This window comes from Gobio gobio (assembly GCF_949357685.1).
Source record: "Gobio gobio genome assembly, chromosome: 20".
Taxonomy (NCBI): Eukaryota; Metazoa; Chordata; class Actinopteri; order Cypriniformes; family Gobionidae; genus Gobio; species Gobio gobio.
This window is the reverse complement of record NC_137113.1, coordinates 14,148,980-14,162,427: the sequence shown is the minus strand read 5'-3', so window position 1 is coordinate 14,162,427 and position 13,448 is coordinate 14,148,980. Positions and strand designations below refer to the sequence as shown.

At 37.0% G+C, this 13,448-nt stretch overlaps 1 protein-coding gene across 18 annotated transcripts in view; it reads left to right on the top strand.

Annotated features, from left to right (window-relative positions):
• Positions 1-5,649: 5,649 nt before the first annotated feature.
• Positions 5,650-13,448, top strand: part of baiap2b (BAR/IMD domain containing adaptor protein 2b) — a 65,393-nt gene continuing 57,594 nt past the window's right edge. For 10 of the 18 annotated variants that reach the window (XM_079801459.1, XM_079801466.1, XM_079801456.1 and 7 more), the window contains exon 1: positions 5,729-5,997. In XM_079801459.1, coding sequence (XP_079657585.1) covers positions 5,926-5,997 — 72 coding nt within the window. In that variant the 5' untranslated portion in view covers positions 5,729-5,925. Of the gene's footprint in view, positions 5,998-13,448 lie in introns of all 18 variants that reach the window. The other 8 variants (XM_079801460.1, XM_079801462.1, XM_079801470.1 and 5 more) reach the window with 4 other exon arrangements.

Here is a 13,448-nt window from a genome sequence, read left to right as displayed (position 1 = left end):
TAAATCCTTCCTTTTTAAAGTCTATATATTAAAACATGGAAGAGCTTCAATTTATCTTAATTAAATTACATTTGGCCTTTTCTCATCCCACATTTAAAGCAAGTTTTCCCTTAATCACAGCTGTTCTGAAGAGCTGCTGGTTTTAGGGGTCTGCATTGATCTCTGTTTTGCTTTGTTGCTTTTTATTTACCCTTTACATTCGGTCTTGATAGGTCCAGTAGATAAGACTTCCTCTGTGATGTGAAATCAATCGATGTGGCCTCTAGACGGAAGCATCTCTAATGTTATGCGCTTTTCTCCATGAGCTGTGTATGTGCAACAGCTGGAAAAGAAACAAAAGAAAGGAAATTTTCCATTGTATCAGATGGAATTTCTTGACCTTTGCAATCAAGAAGCACACACCATTAAATGCAGTTTACTCTCTCGCTTGACCTTTAAAGCAGGGAAACACTAGAGCACAGTCCGGATCTTCGGGAGATCCCGTGGAGATCAGCTCCAACTGGAATCAACACAATCTAACTAATCAAGGTCTTGGGGTTCATTCGAAAATTACATGCAGCTGTGCTAACAAAGTTTGAACAACAATTTAAATGCTTTTTCCATCAGAACAGCTGTAAAAGGTGTCAGGGCCATTAGCACCATAAAGCGTGGTCACGTTTACATGCAAATCATGTTCTGATTAAGGTCCAAATATTGTGGTAATATTACTGTATAACTTTTCCTAAAATACACAGTGTTGGGGAAAGCTGCGTTACCCCCTAAAATAGTAACTAATTTGCATTACTTTTTATGGAAAGTAATGCATTAGATGAGTAAGATGAGTAACTGCCTGCTCACATTTAGTCTAGAACTACAATAACCATGATGTTTAAACAGTGCACACAACGCTTCTGCACTTACTCCTGATTTCTCTCAACAGGACAGGAGAGACTTCAGTCAATAAATGCAAAAACAAAGTAACTTCACTGTAAAAAATTATTGTGATTTTAGCGGTATTTTACTGTAAAAATGCTACGGTGAAAAACAGTTCATTGGTTAACAGAAAGTTTACGTACTATATACGGTGAATAACTGTAATAGATCTAACCTTACATTTCATTTAATTTTACAGTAAAATACCGTTAAATGTACAGTTTTTGGAAGTGAAAAAGAACAAGTCACTATGTAATTTACAGTGAAAACACGTAAATTGACATTCCCAGAATTCCCTGCGTGACACTTCGCATTTGATGTATTTTCATTGCAATAACTATGTTCTTCTTTGTTTTTTCTAATCTGTTATGTACATTAGGGTTTTATGTTACATGTGATGTTGTTAAATTAATGTTTATTGCATTTTTTAAATTTCATGTGTTTTACAATGATGGTGTTTAGTGTTTGTGTGAATGACACTGAGTACCTTCTATATATTAGGATTGTCCTCTTAAAAGCTGCTTGTGATGAGCTTTGATTAATCACGTGATTCTCATCACCACTGTGATTGGTGGTTGTCCGTATATAAAAGGTACATAACAGATATTAGCATTTCAATAGGTTGGTAATTTAACATTATTTCAGTTAATGAAATATGATTTTTGACCGTAAATTGTTTACAGTGTATACACAATATAGACCTTTAAATTATACAGTTTTGAACTGTAAAATATTTTTTAGAGTAATTATTACATTATAAACCTTTAAATGATACGGTTTTGAACTGTAAAATAAAACATTTTTTAACCGTAATTATTACTTTATAAACCTTTAAATTATATGGTGCTGTCCCTAAAAACCTAAAACGTTACTACTGTATTTTTTTACGGTAAAGTTCTGGCAACCTCAGCTGCCGTTTTTTTACCGTAAATTTTACGGGGATTTTTTTTACAGTGTTGCGTTACTTATTTGAAAAAGTAACCCCCACTGTAAAGAAAATCTTTTAAAAAATGTACGGTAAAAAAACGGCAGCTGTGGTTGCCAGAACTTTACAGTAAAACATACGGTAGCATTGTTTTAGGTTTTACAGATTTAAGTTAAATTTACAGTAAATAACCATGCTTCATTTACTGAAATAATGTTAAATACCAACCTATTGAAATACTAATATCTGTTATGTACCTTTGGTATATACTGACAACCACGAATCGCAGTGGGTCACATGATGAATCAAAGCTCATCACAAGCTTTGGAGGACAATACTAATAAATAGGAGGTGCACAGACATTCATTTAACAACATTAAATAACATAAAAACCTAATGTACATAACTGATTAGAAAAAAATAAGAAGAAATAAGAAGAAACAGTTATTTCAATGAAAATACATCAAATGTGAAGTGTCACCCAAGGAATTCTGGGAATGACAATTTATGTTTTTTCACTGTAAATTAAATTACACGACTTGTTGTTTTTCCACTTCCAAAAACTGTAAATTTAACAGTATTTTACTGTAAAATAACATTAAATGTAAGGTTAGATCTTTTACAGTTATTCACCGTACACTGGAAAAAAAAGGTGCGTTGGATTTACATGATTTAATCATGTACATTGGTTCCACATGAATCAATTAAGTTAATCAAACATAATTTGTTCACATAATTTCAACATCATAGAATCAAGTAATTTTTGAGTAACCGAATTGAGTAGTCTCACAATGATTTTAAAATGGCTACCTAACAAAAGTGGTGTGCACAGGAGGGCTTGACCAATCAAATCACAAGTTTATTTTTGTATATATTTGTTGTCACTTGACTGATCTATAATACTGTACTAACTAGCTTTCATTCTATTAGCCAGCAATAGCACATAATGTACATGCCAAGTGCTATGAAATGCTAGAATGACGTGTTGAATTAGGCAATCGCTCCACTCTTCTCCACTATGGTAACCCAGTGTAATTTAAATGGTTCTAATAATTCCAATATAATTAAACATTAAACACTATGGAAACTTTCTGTTAACCAGTTAACTCTTTTTAACCGTATAGCATTTTTACAGTTTTTTACCGTTAAAATCACGATAATTTTTTACAGGTTACATGAAAAAAGTAATCTGAACGTATAACTTGCTTTACCTGTAATGTGTTAACACTGGCAATACATGCTCCCTCTTGCCATTTATTACACTGCATTTTGATTATTATGTTATTATTTTATATTATATTATTTTATATATATTATATTATTTGATTATATATGATTATTTTTGACAAAGTTCAGAAAGGAGCTTGCACACATAACATTTACACACGCAAAAACTTTATTTAGAGGCCAAAGTGTTTTTTTTTGTGTGTGTGTGTGTGTGTGTGTGTGTGTAAGAAATGTTCTACTATTATGTTTGCGAGCTCCTTCCCTTGTTGAACTTGTTTTTGAGCTTACACACCAAAGTATTTTTTTTTTTACGCAGACATTTTACAACTTTTTGGCTGTTTGTGGTTATTTTTGACAGCAATTTAAGCAACTAATAATTATGATTCACATAAGACTGCAGACTGATCAGTTGCAAAATAGGCCAAACCACCTTTTGCTTGCTTTACAAAATGTGTTTCTTGAATAGCTTGAATTTATTAAACATAATTTATTATGTTTAAATGTTCATTTACAGTGGATATTTAAAAAATGTTATATGACCCAAAATTAAAAAATAATAGCCAAATAAGTGTTTTTTTATTTGGACTAACAGAACCAAAAATATTGGCTAATAGGAATCATCTTAATGTGTTTTGCCGGGATTAGACAATCAATATTCAGAAAATATTATTGGATGAGAACACAAAAACTTGATCTGAATAATGACTTGATTTTAGCTTCTTAATAACTGAAATGGATACATTATTGATAACTGTTTTAACTTTGACATTTCTCCTGTTTATTACTGTGAAGATGCTTTGGAACATAAAAATAAAGCACTGTATAAATAAATGTGTTTTGGCTTCCAAATTGTGATTTATATAGAATAGAAGTATTATTATCTAGACAATATTCAGTGGTCGATCAGTTTCGTGGTCAATGTATGTGCATTCTTCAATGGTAGCGTAAATGATCATATCTTGGTTTGTGTAGTGGTTCTCCATTATAATACAGAGAGGGAGAGTGCAGCAGGGAAAAACTGTGTGTTGGTGGTGTGGTGTGGGTAGAAGCTGCTGAGAGACTCAAAAGGAATCCCTGCCTACATCACACGCATAGACCCACGCATGAATTGTGCAGTGCCCACTACAGCACTCATCACATCTGATCCTCCTCCAGTCCTTGGGTGATCGTTGTACTATGAGTGATGTAGTCATGATGCTTGATTCTGGGAATACAACTAAAGCAAATGTTTCTCAAAACATAAAATCCTAACCTCCAATTTAGAGGTAGATTTCTAATTTTTATACAAAAATCCATGATTAAATGTCTCTAATAGCTTGTTTATTAAATATTAAGAAATTTAGTTTTAGCATCGTCTCGTTTCAAATTAAATTTATTTGAATGACAGTTTTCATGATATATGTATTGTTCCAAAGGAAAAAAAAAACATTGTTTGTTCAGTTCGTCAGGTGAGTCATTCCCACAAGGAGAGAAAAATTGTGAATAAAAATTACAATTTAAATAACGTAAAAATTTAACTTATGTAAATATTTTAAAATATATATTTCATTTATTTGTACATTAATTATTAATTTATTTCGGCTATTACTGATTATATTCTCTATAACTTGATATATAGCTTTAAGTCGTGCTAACCAAAAAGAAAGAAAATTATACATTTGCTTTGCTCTCAATGTTGGCAAAAACGTAGCTATTTGCCACAAGAATTTTAATAAAGTACAATGACTTGTTATGGTTGAGTAAAAAAGAATGATTCAATTACTTTCTCATTCCCCACACATTTGCATGTTGCCACGCCAAAGGGTCAGTGAACGAATCTTTTTAGGAGGATTCAAAAATCCAGCTCATTGTGAAGAGTAGGGCTATGTCCGAACTCGCCCCCTATACCCTAAAATAAGGCACTATTTGAGGGGACAGTCATTTGTAGTGGGGTCCGAAACCATCCGAACATGATGGAGTGCACTCATTCAATCCCATAATGCATCGCAATAACGAGTGTACAACGCTACTGTGACGGTCACGACTAATGAATTCCCGCCTTCCACAGAAGATGACTGCGCCCACAGGTGAATCATCCATCCATCCATCCATCCATCCTTTTCCCCCCCAAAGCGCTGATCCAATGTGGCTACAGCATAATATCATACAGGTAGCCTATACATTCCTTTTTAATTGATTATTAAGTTGCTTAATTAAGGTTTAGTTTCCTTGACAGAGTTCATGATAGATCTTTTCATTACTAATGCTCACTTATTTTCATTCAATCCCTCAAGTGGACTATTAGTGGAGTAGGGAATAGTGAATGAGGGTATAGGGGGTGATGTGAACACAGCTTAGTTTCAGCATATAAACATGGTCATGGTATTCAAAGGACAGAGTGTTCCTGGCACCTCTGCACAGCGTAACGACGCTCCAAACATAAACGCTGCATAAGACAACAGTCTGCACTGTCTGCTGCAAGCACGCGACGTTATGTTGTAATAAATGGTCTCACATCTGCAGCTCTTTCACTGTTATATAGTCACGCAACGCGAATGTATAACCACGAAAGAAAAAGCTCGTCCGTCGCGTCGCACCGCTTTCTCGCAGAAGTCGCAACGTAGAAGGTGAAGAGGAGAGGCGGAGTCCGGTGGAATAGCAAGCGCAGTTCCAGTGACGAGGATAAACGCGTACGGTGGATTCCCGCCACTCCGGCGGCTGCGCGTGGGCATCAGTGAGAGAGTTCCATATAAAAGCTCCCGCATCCTCCTCAGCCTCTGACACTCTCTGTTTGAATGATACAGTGTCTCCTCTTCCTCCTCCTCCTCCTCCTGTGTTTTCTCGGAAACATTTTCCTGCAGTAGAAATTACTATTCTCGTCTATGGTTCTGACTCAAGCTTCCAAAATGTCCCGGACCGATGAGGTGCACCGTATAACGGAGAATGTCTATAAGGTGAGTTTCACTGTTATTATTGTATAGTTAAATAAAGTTAAATTATTATTATTATTATATAGTTTTATATTTGTTATTACTTTGCATTAATTGTATGTTATATATTCCCTGTTAAAGGTATTTATTCATTTTGTAAACGTAATATAAAATGTAAATGTAAAGTTGCTCGCTGATGAAGAACTTGCTTAAAGGGACAGTTCACCCAAAAATTTCTTTTCTGGGACTCATATAGAGATTGTGAGGGACTGACAGCCTCACTTTTCGTTTATATTGCATCTTTTACAATGAAAATGAATGGTGACTGAGACAGAAATCATATTTTACAGTGAACTATCCCTTTACATGATGCAGACTAGAGGCTCACATAATTAAAGGGAGAAATAGCTGGTTTCAGTGTAGAACCAGTTTAGCCAAATACTTGAACCTGTCATCTCACCTGTAAGTCACTGGGAGACATGTGAGTTTCGGATGCCTATGTCTGATTTCATCACTTAAGTGCATAAAGACGTTTCAAGAGTTTACTTTTGTGCGTTTCCTCTAGTTTTGTAGTTCTTTAAATATGTGGAATTTGTGAAATGCTTAATATGTAAACGTTTGCCCTGTTTGTAACCATGGATTTGTTTTGCTTTAAATGAGTTCTCGGTTTGTAATGTGGGATGAAGCTGATTGTGTAAAACGGATGGAGCATATCTGAGTCCCAACAGGAAAGAGTGACTAACGCACTTTCATGGATCCCCAATGGCACGCACATACGATCGTACATTTATTTCTTTTCTCTGCCAGCTTTTCCCTCGTGGAGCTCGCGTCTGTTGTAGCGTACCTCTTTGAAACCACCTGACTCACCAAACTAAACCTTGGTGGCTGCTGAAGCTGACCCAGTGAAGCGTGTTAGTCCAATCCTGCAGACATCTGTTAAGGGACTTTAATGTTTAGGCTGTTAATTCCAACCCATGGAGCTAATATCCTTGGCGAGAGAAGGAAGGGACACTATTATTACTTGGGCAGGGATGGCGTTTTTTTGAGCTTTTAACTTTTCTTTGGGTTCAGAGGAATTTTCTTGCCTGAAACCATGTTGCAAATGCACCTTTTTTAATGGCAATATTTTAATGTGATGTGAAAATGAGACATCACGGCATATGCAGAACATTTCGTCCTATAGCGTGTACATTAAAAAGGGATGTTTTTCTTCTTTTTAAATACCCGTTTACTATTTTTTTACAGTTAAATAGTCATGCGATGATTATACTAAAACTTAGGATAATATCTTTTTAATAATAAAAAAAAAAATGTTTAAATGAACTATGCATGCCACACTGCATGTTATATCATTTATTTTTATATCGGATGATAAAAATATATGAGTAAAGCTTGTAAACAAAGCAAACAAATATATCTCACACTGCATGTTAAATAATTTTTCATATTAGATAATATATAATATATATACACGTAATGTATACAAAATGCATTTTAAGTGCTCTCTTGGATGTAAGTCATCTCTAACTGTGATTCTTGTATTAGGATATGTATGGTTAGCCTAGAAATGTAGACGCACCCTAGTGGCAGCAAATCTAATTTGCAGCCAGGGTGGTCTAGCAACTCTCCGTTGGCTTGCGAGCTGGAAAAACCAAACTCTGGTCAGGCCAATCACATCGTGTATATAGTCAGTGGGCGGGCTTAACATAATGACGGCAGAGTTGACGCAGTTCCGCGTGCTACTTGTAAACAAAGAAGCTGGCGAACAGCGGCCTTTCGAGTCGGCTTTGGCCGCAACTCTGGAAGAATTGGATTTAAGCTTTTCTTTGAGAAAAGAAGAAAGAACGGCACTGAAGTCATTCTTAAGAACGGAAGATGTGTTCGGAGATTTGCCGACCGGATACGGCGAAAGTTTAATCTATCAACTAGCTCCGCTTCACCTTCTTCGTCGCTCCGGTTGGTTGTAGCGCTATCCTATTGCGTGCAGAGGGAATTTGAAAGACAAACGTTTATCCCGCCCCTTGGATTGAGCCCTGCCAAGGGTGTGTTCCCAGACCCCAACATCTTGATGTGGGTCTGGCTTGTCAGGCTAATGTATGGTAGTTTTAATAGCAGGCTTTGGGAAAAAACGTTTGATTAGTCACATGCGCATGTGTGTTTATGAGGAAATGGAAACCTGCATTTGACAGGAGAACATGGAGTATGTGAACAAACAGGAAAGCTGCTCTAACGTGGAAAGGCTCATGTGAGGTTGAAGTCAAAATGAGGTCATGATAATATCTCGGGTCCTGAAGGAGGAAGTTATTTCTCTTGTACAGTAAGTCTTACTTATGGAGATACATTTTTCATGAGCTTGGAAAAGTTGTGTAACCGGCCCAAAAGAAAAGCTTTAGTTTAATAACTGGACGTTTCTTGACCACATAATCCTCCTTCAGGATTATTTTGCATGCATTAGTATTATCTTCTTGTCGATGGCAGAAGTTTCAGAGTATTTGCAGTGAAACCATCTCCAATGTTTTTTATTATGACCCTTGATGAGAATTTGTGACATTTTCCTGCTGGATTGTACTTGATTGATTGTTTCAGGATTAACTAAAGACATCAAGCTTACGCATTAACAAGGTTCTCTCATAGATAGGATGATTTTAAGCAGGATGAAGTCGTAACTTATAGAATTGACTACTTCAAAAAAAAACGTATTAAGTAACCTGCAGTAGCCAGCTCCAAAATTAATGACTCATTATATCATTAATTTGAAATCCTGTAGCGTATGTTGAATTAAGTGTATGAGCGGCGAGAAGTGGGCACTCAAGTCACGACCAGTGTTACCTTTAGATTTGACCATTGACCATTGTTTTGTCCTTTCAGATTTTAAGTGGGAGGATATTCATTCCTCATTGGGTCTCTTGGCTTCTTTAGGCTCTGTGATTTGTATAATTATGGGTATTGTGAGGCCGCAGTGGGGTTCTCTATTATAAGAAATAAAGAGACAGCGGATGCAGTGGAGCAGTAAACTGCACTCACAGATAGAAGAACAAAGTAGTGGGCCATTTGACATCATCAGGCATCATCTTTCACTTCAGTGATTCTCAACTGGCGGGTCGTGATCCAGAATTGGGTCGCAGGTCTGTTTTATGACAGACAGACATCTTATGTATCTTTTGTTGTTGATCTCAAATGCTGAGTTTTAAAATACTTAAAATATTTGTAAGAAAGAGCAGTGAATTTTGTACTGAAACTAGGGCTGAAACCATTGACCGAAACTATAATGTTTAATTTGTGCTTCCCTGACGAGTGACGACACGTTTTGACTATGTCAATATACCACGCACACAAAGTGGATAAGGTTAACATAGGGTACAATAGGTAAACATATCAATGCGTGAAATTCATTTTCACTTGAACTAGAATACTAAAATATGGTTTGTGCTGACTGCAATGTGTTTTGTTTGCATTGAAATATTGGACATTTTCAGTTGTCCCGTCATGTTTATAATTTTGCATGTTGTTGGGCCTATTCAATTTTGTGCGATAAACAATGTGTTGGGTTGCTACTTGATGTCCAAAGTAAAATCTGGGTTCTCAAGCAAATCAAGTTGAGAAACACTGCTTTAGATTCATGTGACTGCATAGCTCCTTCATTTGTAACTTTTGTTTCATTTACACTGATTTGGGGGGAGGAATCTGTGAAATGTATTTAGATTTGCTCATTGAATGGAGATGTACTACACTTATGTGTCAAATATTATCAAACTGTTTACTAAACACAGAAGTTTGTGTGGAACTTGGTGAGTGAAAGGCCTGCCAATTTTGTGGAAATCTGTAAATCTTTCAATGGAGTTCTGCAGGTACAGATTCCATGCAACATGTCTCATATCAATCTGATGGCAATCTTTTTGTCCAACTTTGTGTGATTTTGGGAGCATGTCGATATGTATGTTTGTGTGTACGCAAGCCAGCTGCTTAGTAATCTCACAGGACCCTGGGAGCCCGAATCCACCCGTCTGCACATACGAGTGACTCAGTCTGCATCTGCCAGTGTGTGTGGGCAGTGTCTCACGGGCCAATGGATTATGTGTGTCAGTACGTGCATGTGCCTCTGTCTGTGTGTGTTTGTGTGTGTGTGTGGGTAGTGTCTCGCAGACCGAACAGTCTGATTGTGCGAATGCTCTGCCAAAGCGTAGGGGTTGTGCGTGAGTTCAACTTTGTGTGTGCCCACGGTGAGTAGGACAGTCAGACCTTAAAGATATTGTCATCTGTTGGAGGCTGTTTCATTCGTACCACGCTGCACTGCCCACACCCTGACCACATGTCCACGCTTGAACTGGCCTTGTGCTGGGCCGCACTGCTTTGATGTAGAGATCAGGCGGAATTATGCTCTTGTGTTGTATGTTTTTAAGAGGAATGATGTCCTTCCAAACAGATGGAGGAGTTATGGGAAGTTAAGGAGTTATTCTGTTAGAATTCTGTTCAATTTACTAATAAAAACTGTCCTACAGAGTGTAGCTCCAACCAGCTCCAAAACACCTGCCTGGACGTTTCTAGTAATCCTGAAGACCTTGATGAGCTGGTTCAGGTGTGTTTAGGGTCGGAGCTGAACTCTACAGGACAGTGGCCCTCCAGGACCTGAGTATGACATTCTTGACATTTAAACTCACTGTCCCTTTGGGGTCATGCCATTAATGAGAGAGTGGTGATGAATAGGCGAACGACTAGTAAAACTGGTAAAACTGTCAAAGATCACCTTTAAATCATATTTAAAATGTGTTTGTAAACACAACAAAACAGTGCTTATATCCACCCAAAGCAGTTCCTTTGTTTGATGGATCTCTCATTCCAAAATCAACATTATCTGTGTGTGTGTTTGTTTTGTGTTCGGGTGTGGGTTCTCAATGAAATGAAGTGGATTGTCTGGGCTGAGTGGCGATTTCTTTATAGGCTTGCTACAAGTTTTGGGTGAGGTCAATTGGGTTTTCTCTCTGTTTTGATTACCCTTTTCATATGCATAGCAATTAGAGTATATGTCCCCTTGGCATTATATAACAAGTCCTAGTTTCAACTTTTCCTCTCATCTTACTCCAAGTCATCTGGAGAGCCTTAAAAGAAATAGATATCATTAAAAATCTGTCCTAAATATTTTTCTGTTGTTTGTTTTTGTGCTGTAAGCTGTCAGATAGAAGACAGATGGTAGCTTAACAGCATGTTGGACGAAAGCTGTTGGACTGTGTGTTTGCGTTTGTGTTTTTTGACTGTCTGTGCCCGTGGTACCTCTGAAGGGAATGCGATTCTTAGTTGAGACAAAAAGACAAAAGCTTCCGTAAAGGGCAAAGCTTATGACTTTATGCAGAAGCCTGGCACTTACAGATGGCCGCATTATGAGTGTACTGCCTTCCTTCATTATGCCATGTTTTATTGATTAATTTATGTGCTGCTTTCTGGACTCCCGGCTGAAGCTGAGCACCACAGTGACCTGTGTCGTTGCTTTTCTACATTGAAAATAGTTTACAGTGTATTGACTGTGTGTTTTTTTTTTCTAAATATAACTAGTAATAGACACAATCATGTTAATCAGGACCTTTCAACGAATATCAGTTATCAAAATATGTTCTTTTAGGGCCCGTCCACACGGAGACGCGGATCACTGTATACGTATACATTTTTTATCGTATTGGCGTTTCGTCCACACAGATCCGGCGTTTTGGGAGACTGAAACCGCTATTTTTTGAAACAGGGTCCTAAAGTGGATAAATCTGAAAACGACACCCTTGCGGTTTCGTGTATTTGCATTATTGTAAGGGTATGTTTAGGGTTGGGGTAGGTGTATACGTTAATAAAACACATCTGGTAAGTAGCAAATTTATTTATTGTAATTTTATTGTGAGATTTTACCTCACCTCCGACTGTTGCCGTACCCCTTCTAGCCACAACTCTTCTTCTCCGTTTTTAGTGTATTTCTGTGGCAGAATTACAGTGCCACATACTGGGCTGGCATGTATACTACATCGTTTTGAGCCGTTTTCATGCTCTCGTGTGTACGCAGATATTTCTTGAAACGAGGAAAAAAAAAAGATCGGATAGGGAAAGTTCTGGCTTCGTGTGGACATGGCCTTAAATTCAACTGTTTCTTTGTTCTTCTTATTTCATATCAATTTTATAATATTACTATTGATAATATAATTATAAAATATGTGACCCTGGTCCTTGGTACCACATACATCATCTGAGAGCTAGAATAAATAAGCTTTTCATTGATGTATGGTTTGTTAGGATAGGACAATATTTGACCGAGATACAACTATATACTGGAATCTGAGGGTGCAAAAAAATTGAAATATTGAGAAAATTGCCTTTAAAGTTGCCCTATGAAGTCATTAGCAACGCATATTACTAATAATGATACATTTTTACATCTAGTTTATGCAAAAATGAAATGCTTAAGTCTACTAATTCCATGTATAGGCTTAGTCAGCGCTCTAATGTAACACAGGATTGTATTTTTTGTTGGTGTGGTGTTATGGTTAAAGCTAAGGGTTAGTAGTAACCAGATTAAATAGTTTTATGTGTGCATCCAGATGGAGAGAGGCACTGTTGTCTCTGTGTGATTTGTAGGTGAGAGGCTGGCCAGCTGTTTGAATGTCAGTGATGATGAAAGAGTGAATGAGGAAAAAGAGGAGGAAAATATTTTATTTTGCCAGCAGCTCACCATCAGATTATCATGTCCTCATTGGCACAAAATGTTTTTGTACTTGCATTTAAATCGCACCGATATACTCCTGGAGTGCTAAACAGACATCTGTGTGCGCTAATGGATTCTTTTATAATTGTATCTCAGCTTGGTGTTGAAATCCACTCCAGACAGAAAACATCTAATGGTACAAATTGCTTGGACAGATCTGCAAAGTAACTAGCATAACTAGATTTGTAGTGTCTAAAGAAAATTAGTGGTTGTTGTGCAAACTAGTTTTTTACTGAAAGAGCTCACTCCCATGATATTGATATTTTGGTCGTTATACAGTTTGTATAATCGCATTTCTTTTGACATTTGGCTGTGATATATTTGTGCCAAACCCAAAGGTGATCTTATGTGACAATATTTTGGCTCTGTCCCCCTCATTCCACTCCATGGGCTAATGGGGTCCTTTGGCTGCCATGATGGATATTATTGTGATTTGAAGAGGAGTCTGTTTCTGCCATGCCTGTTATGAATAGACAGCAATATACTGTCATGCCTATCAGGCTGAGTGGTTTCAGTAAGGCTGGAGGATGGAATTGGCAAGGAATGAGAGAAACCTATTCAACATCCCTGATGCACAAATGTGTAAGGTTACAGTGAAGATATTCTATATTTGTCTTGATCATCCTGAAAATTGCAAATCTGCCCTGCAAGTGATGTAGTAGCAGTCTAACAGAGTGAGTGTAAATAGCCCAGTAATGTCTGAAAATATGTATCTCATATTTCACCCACAAAAAAAGAA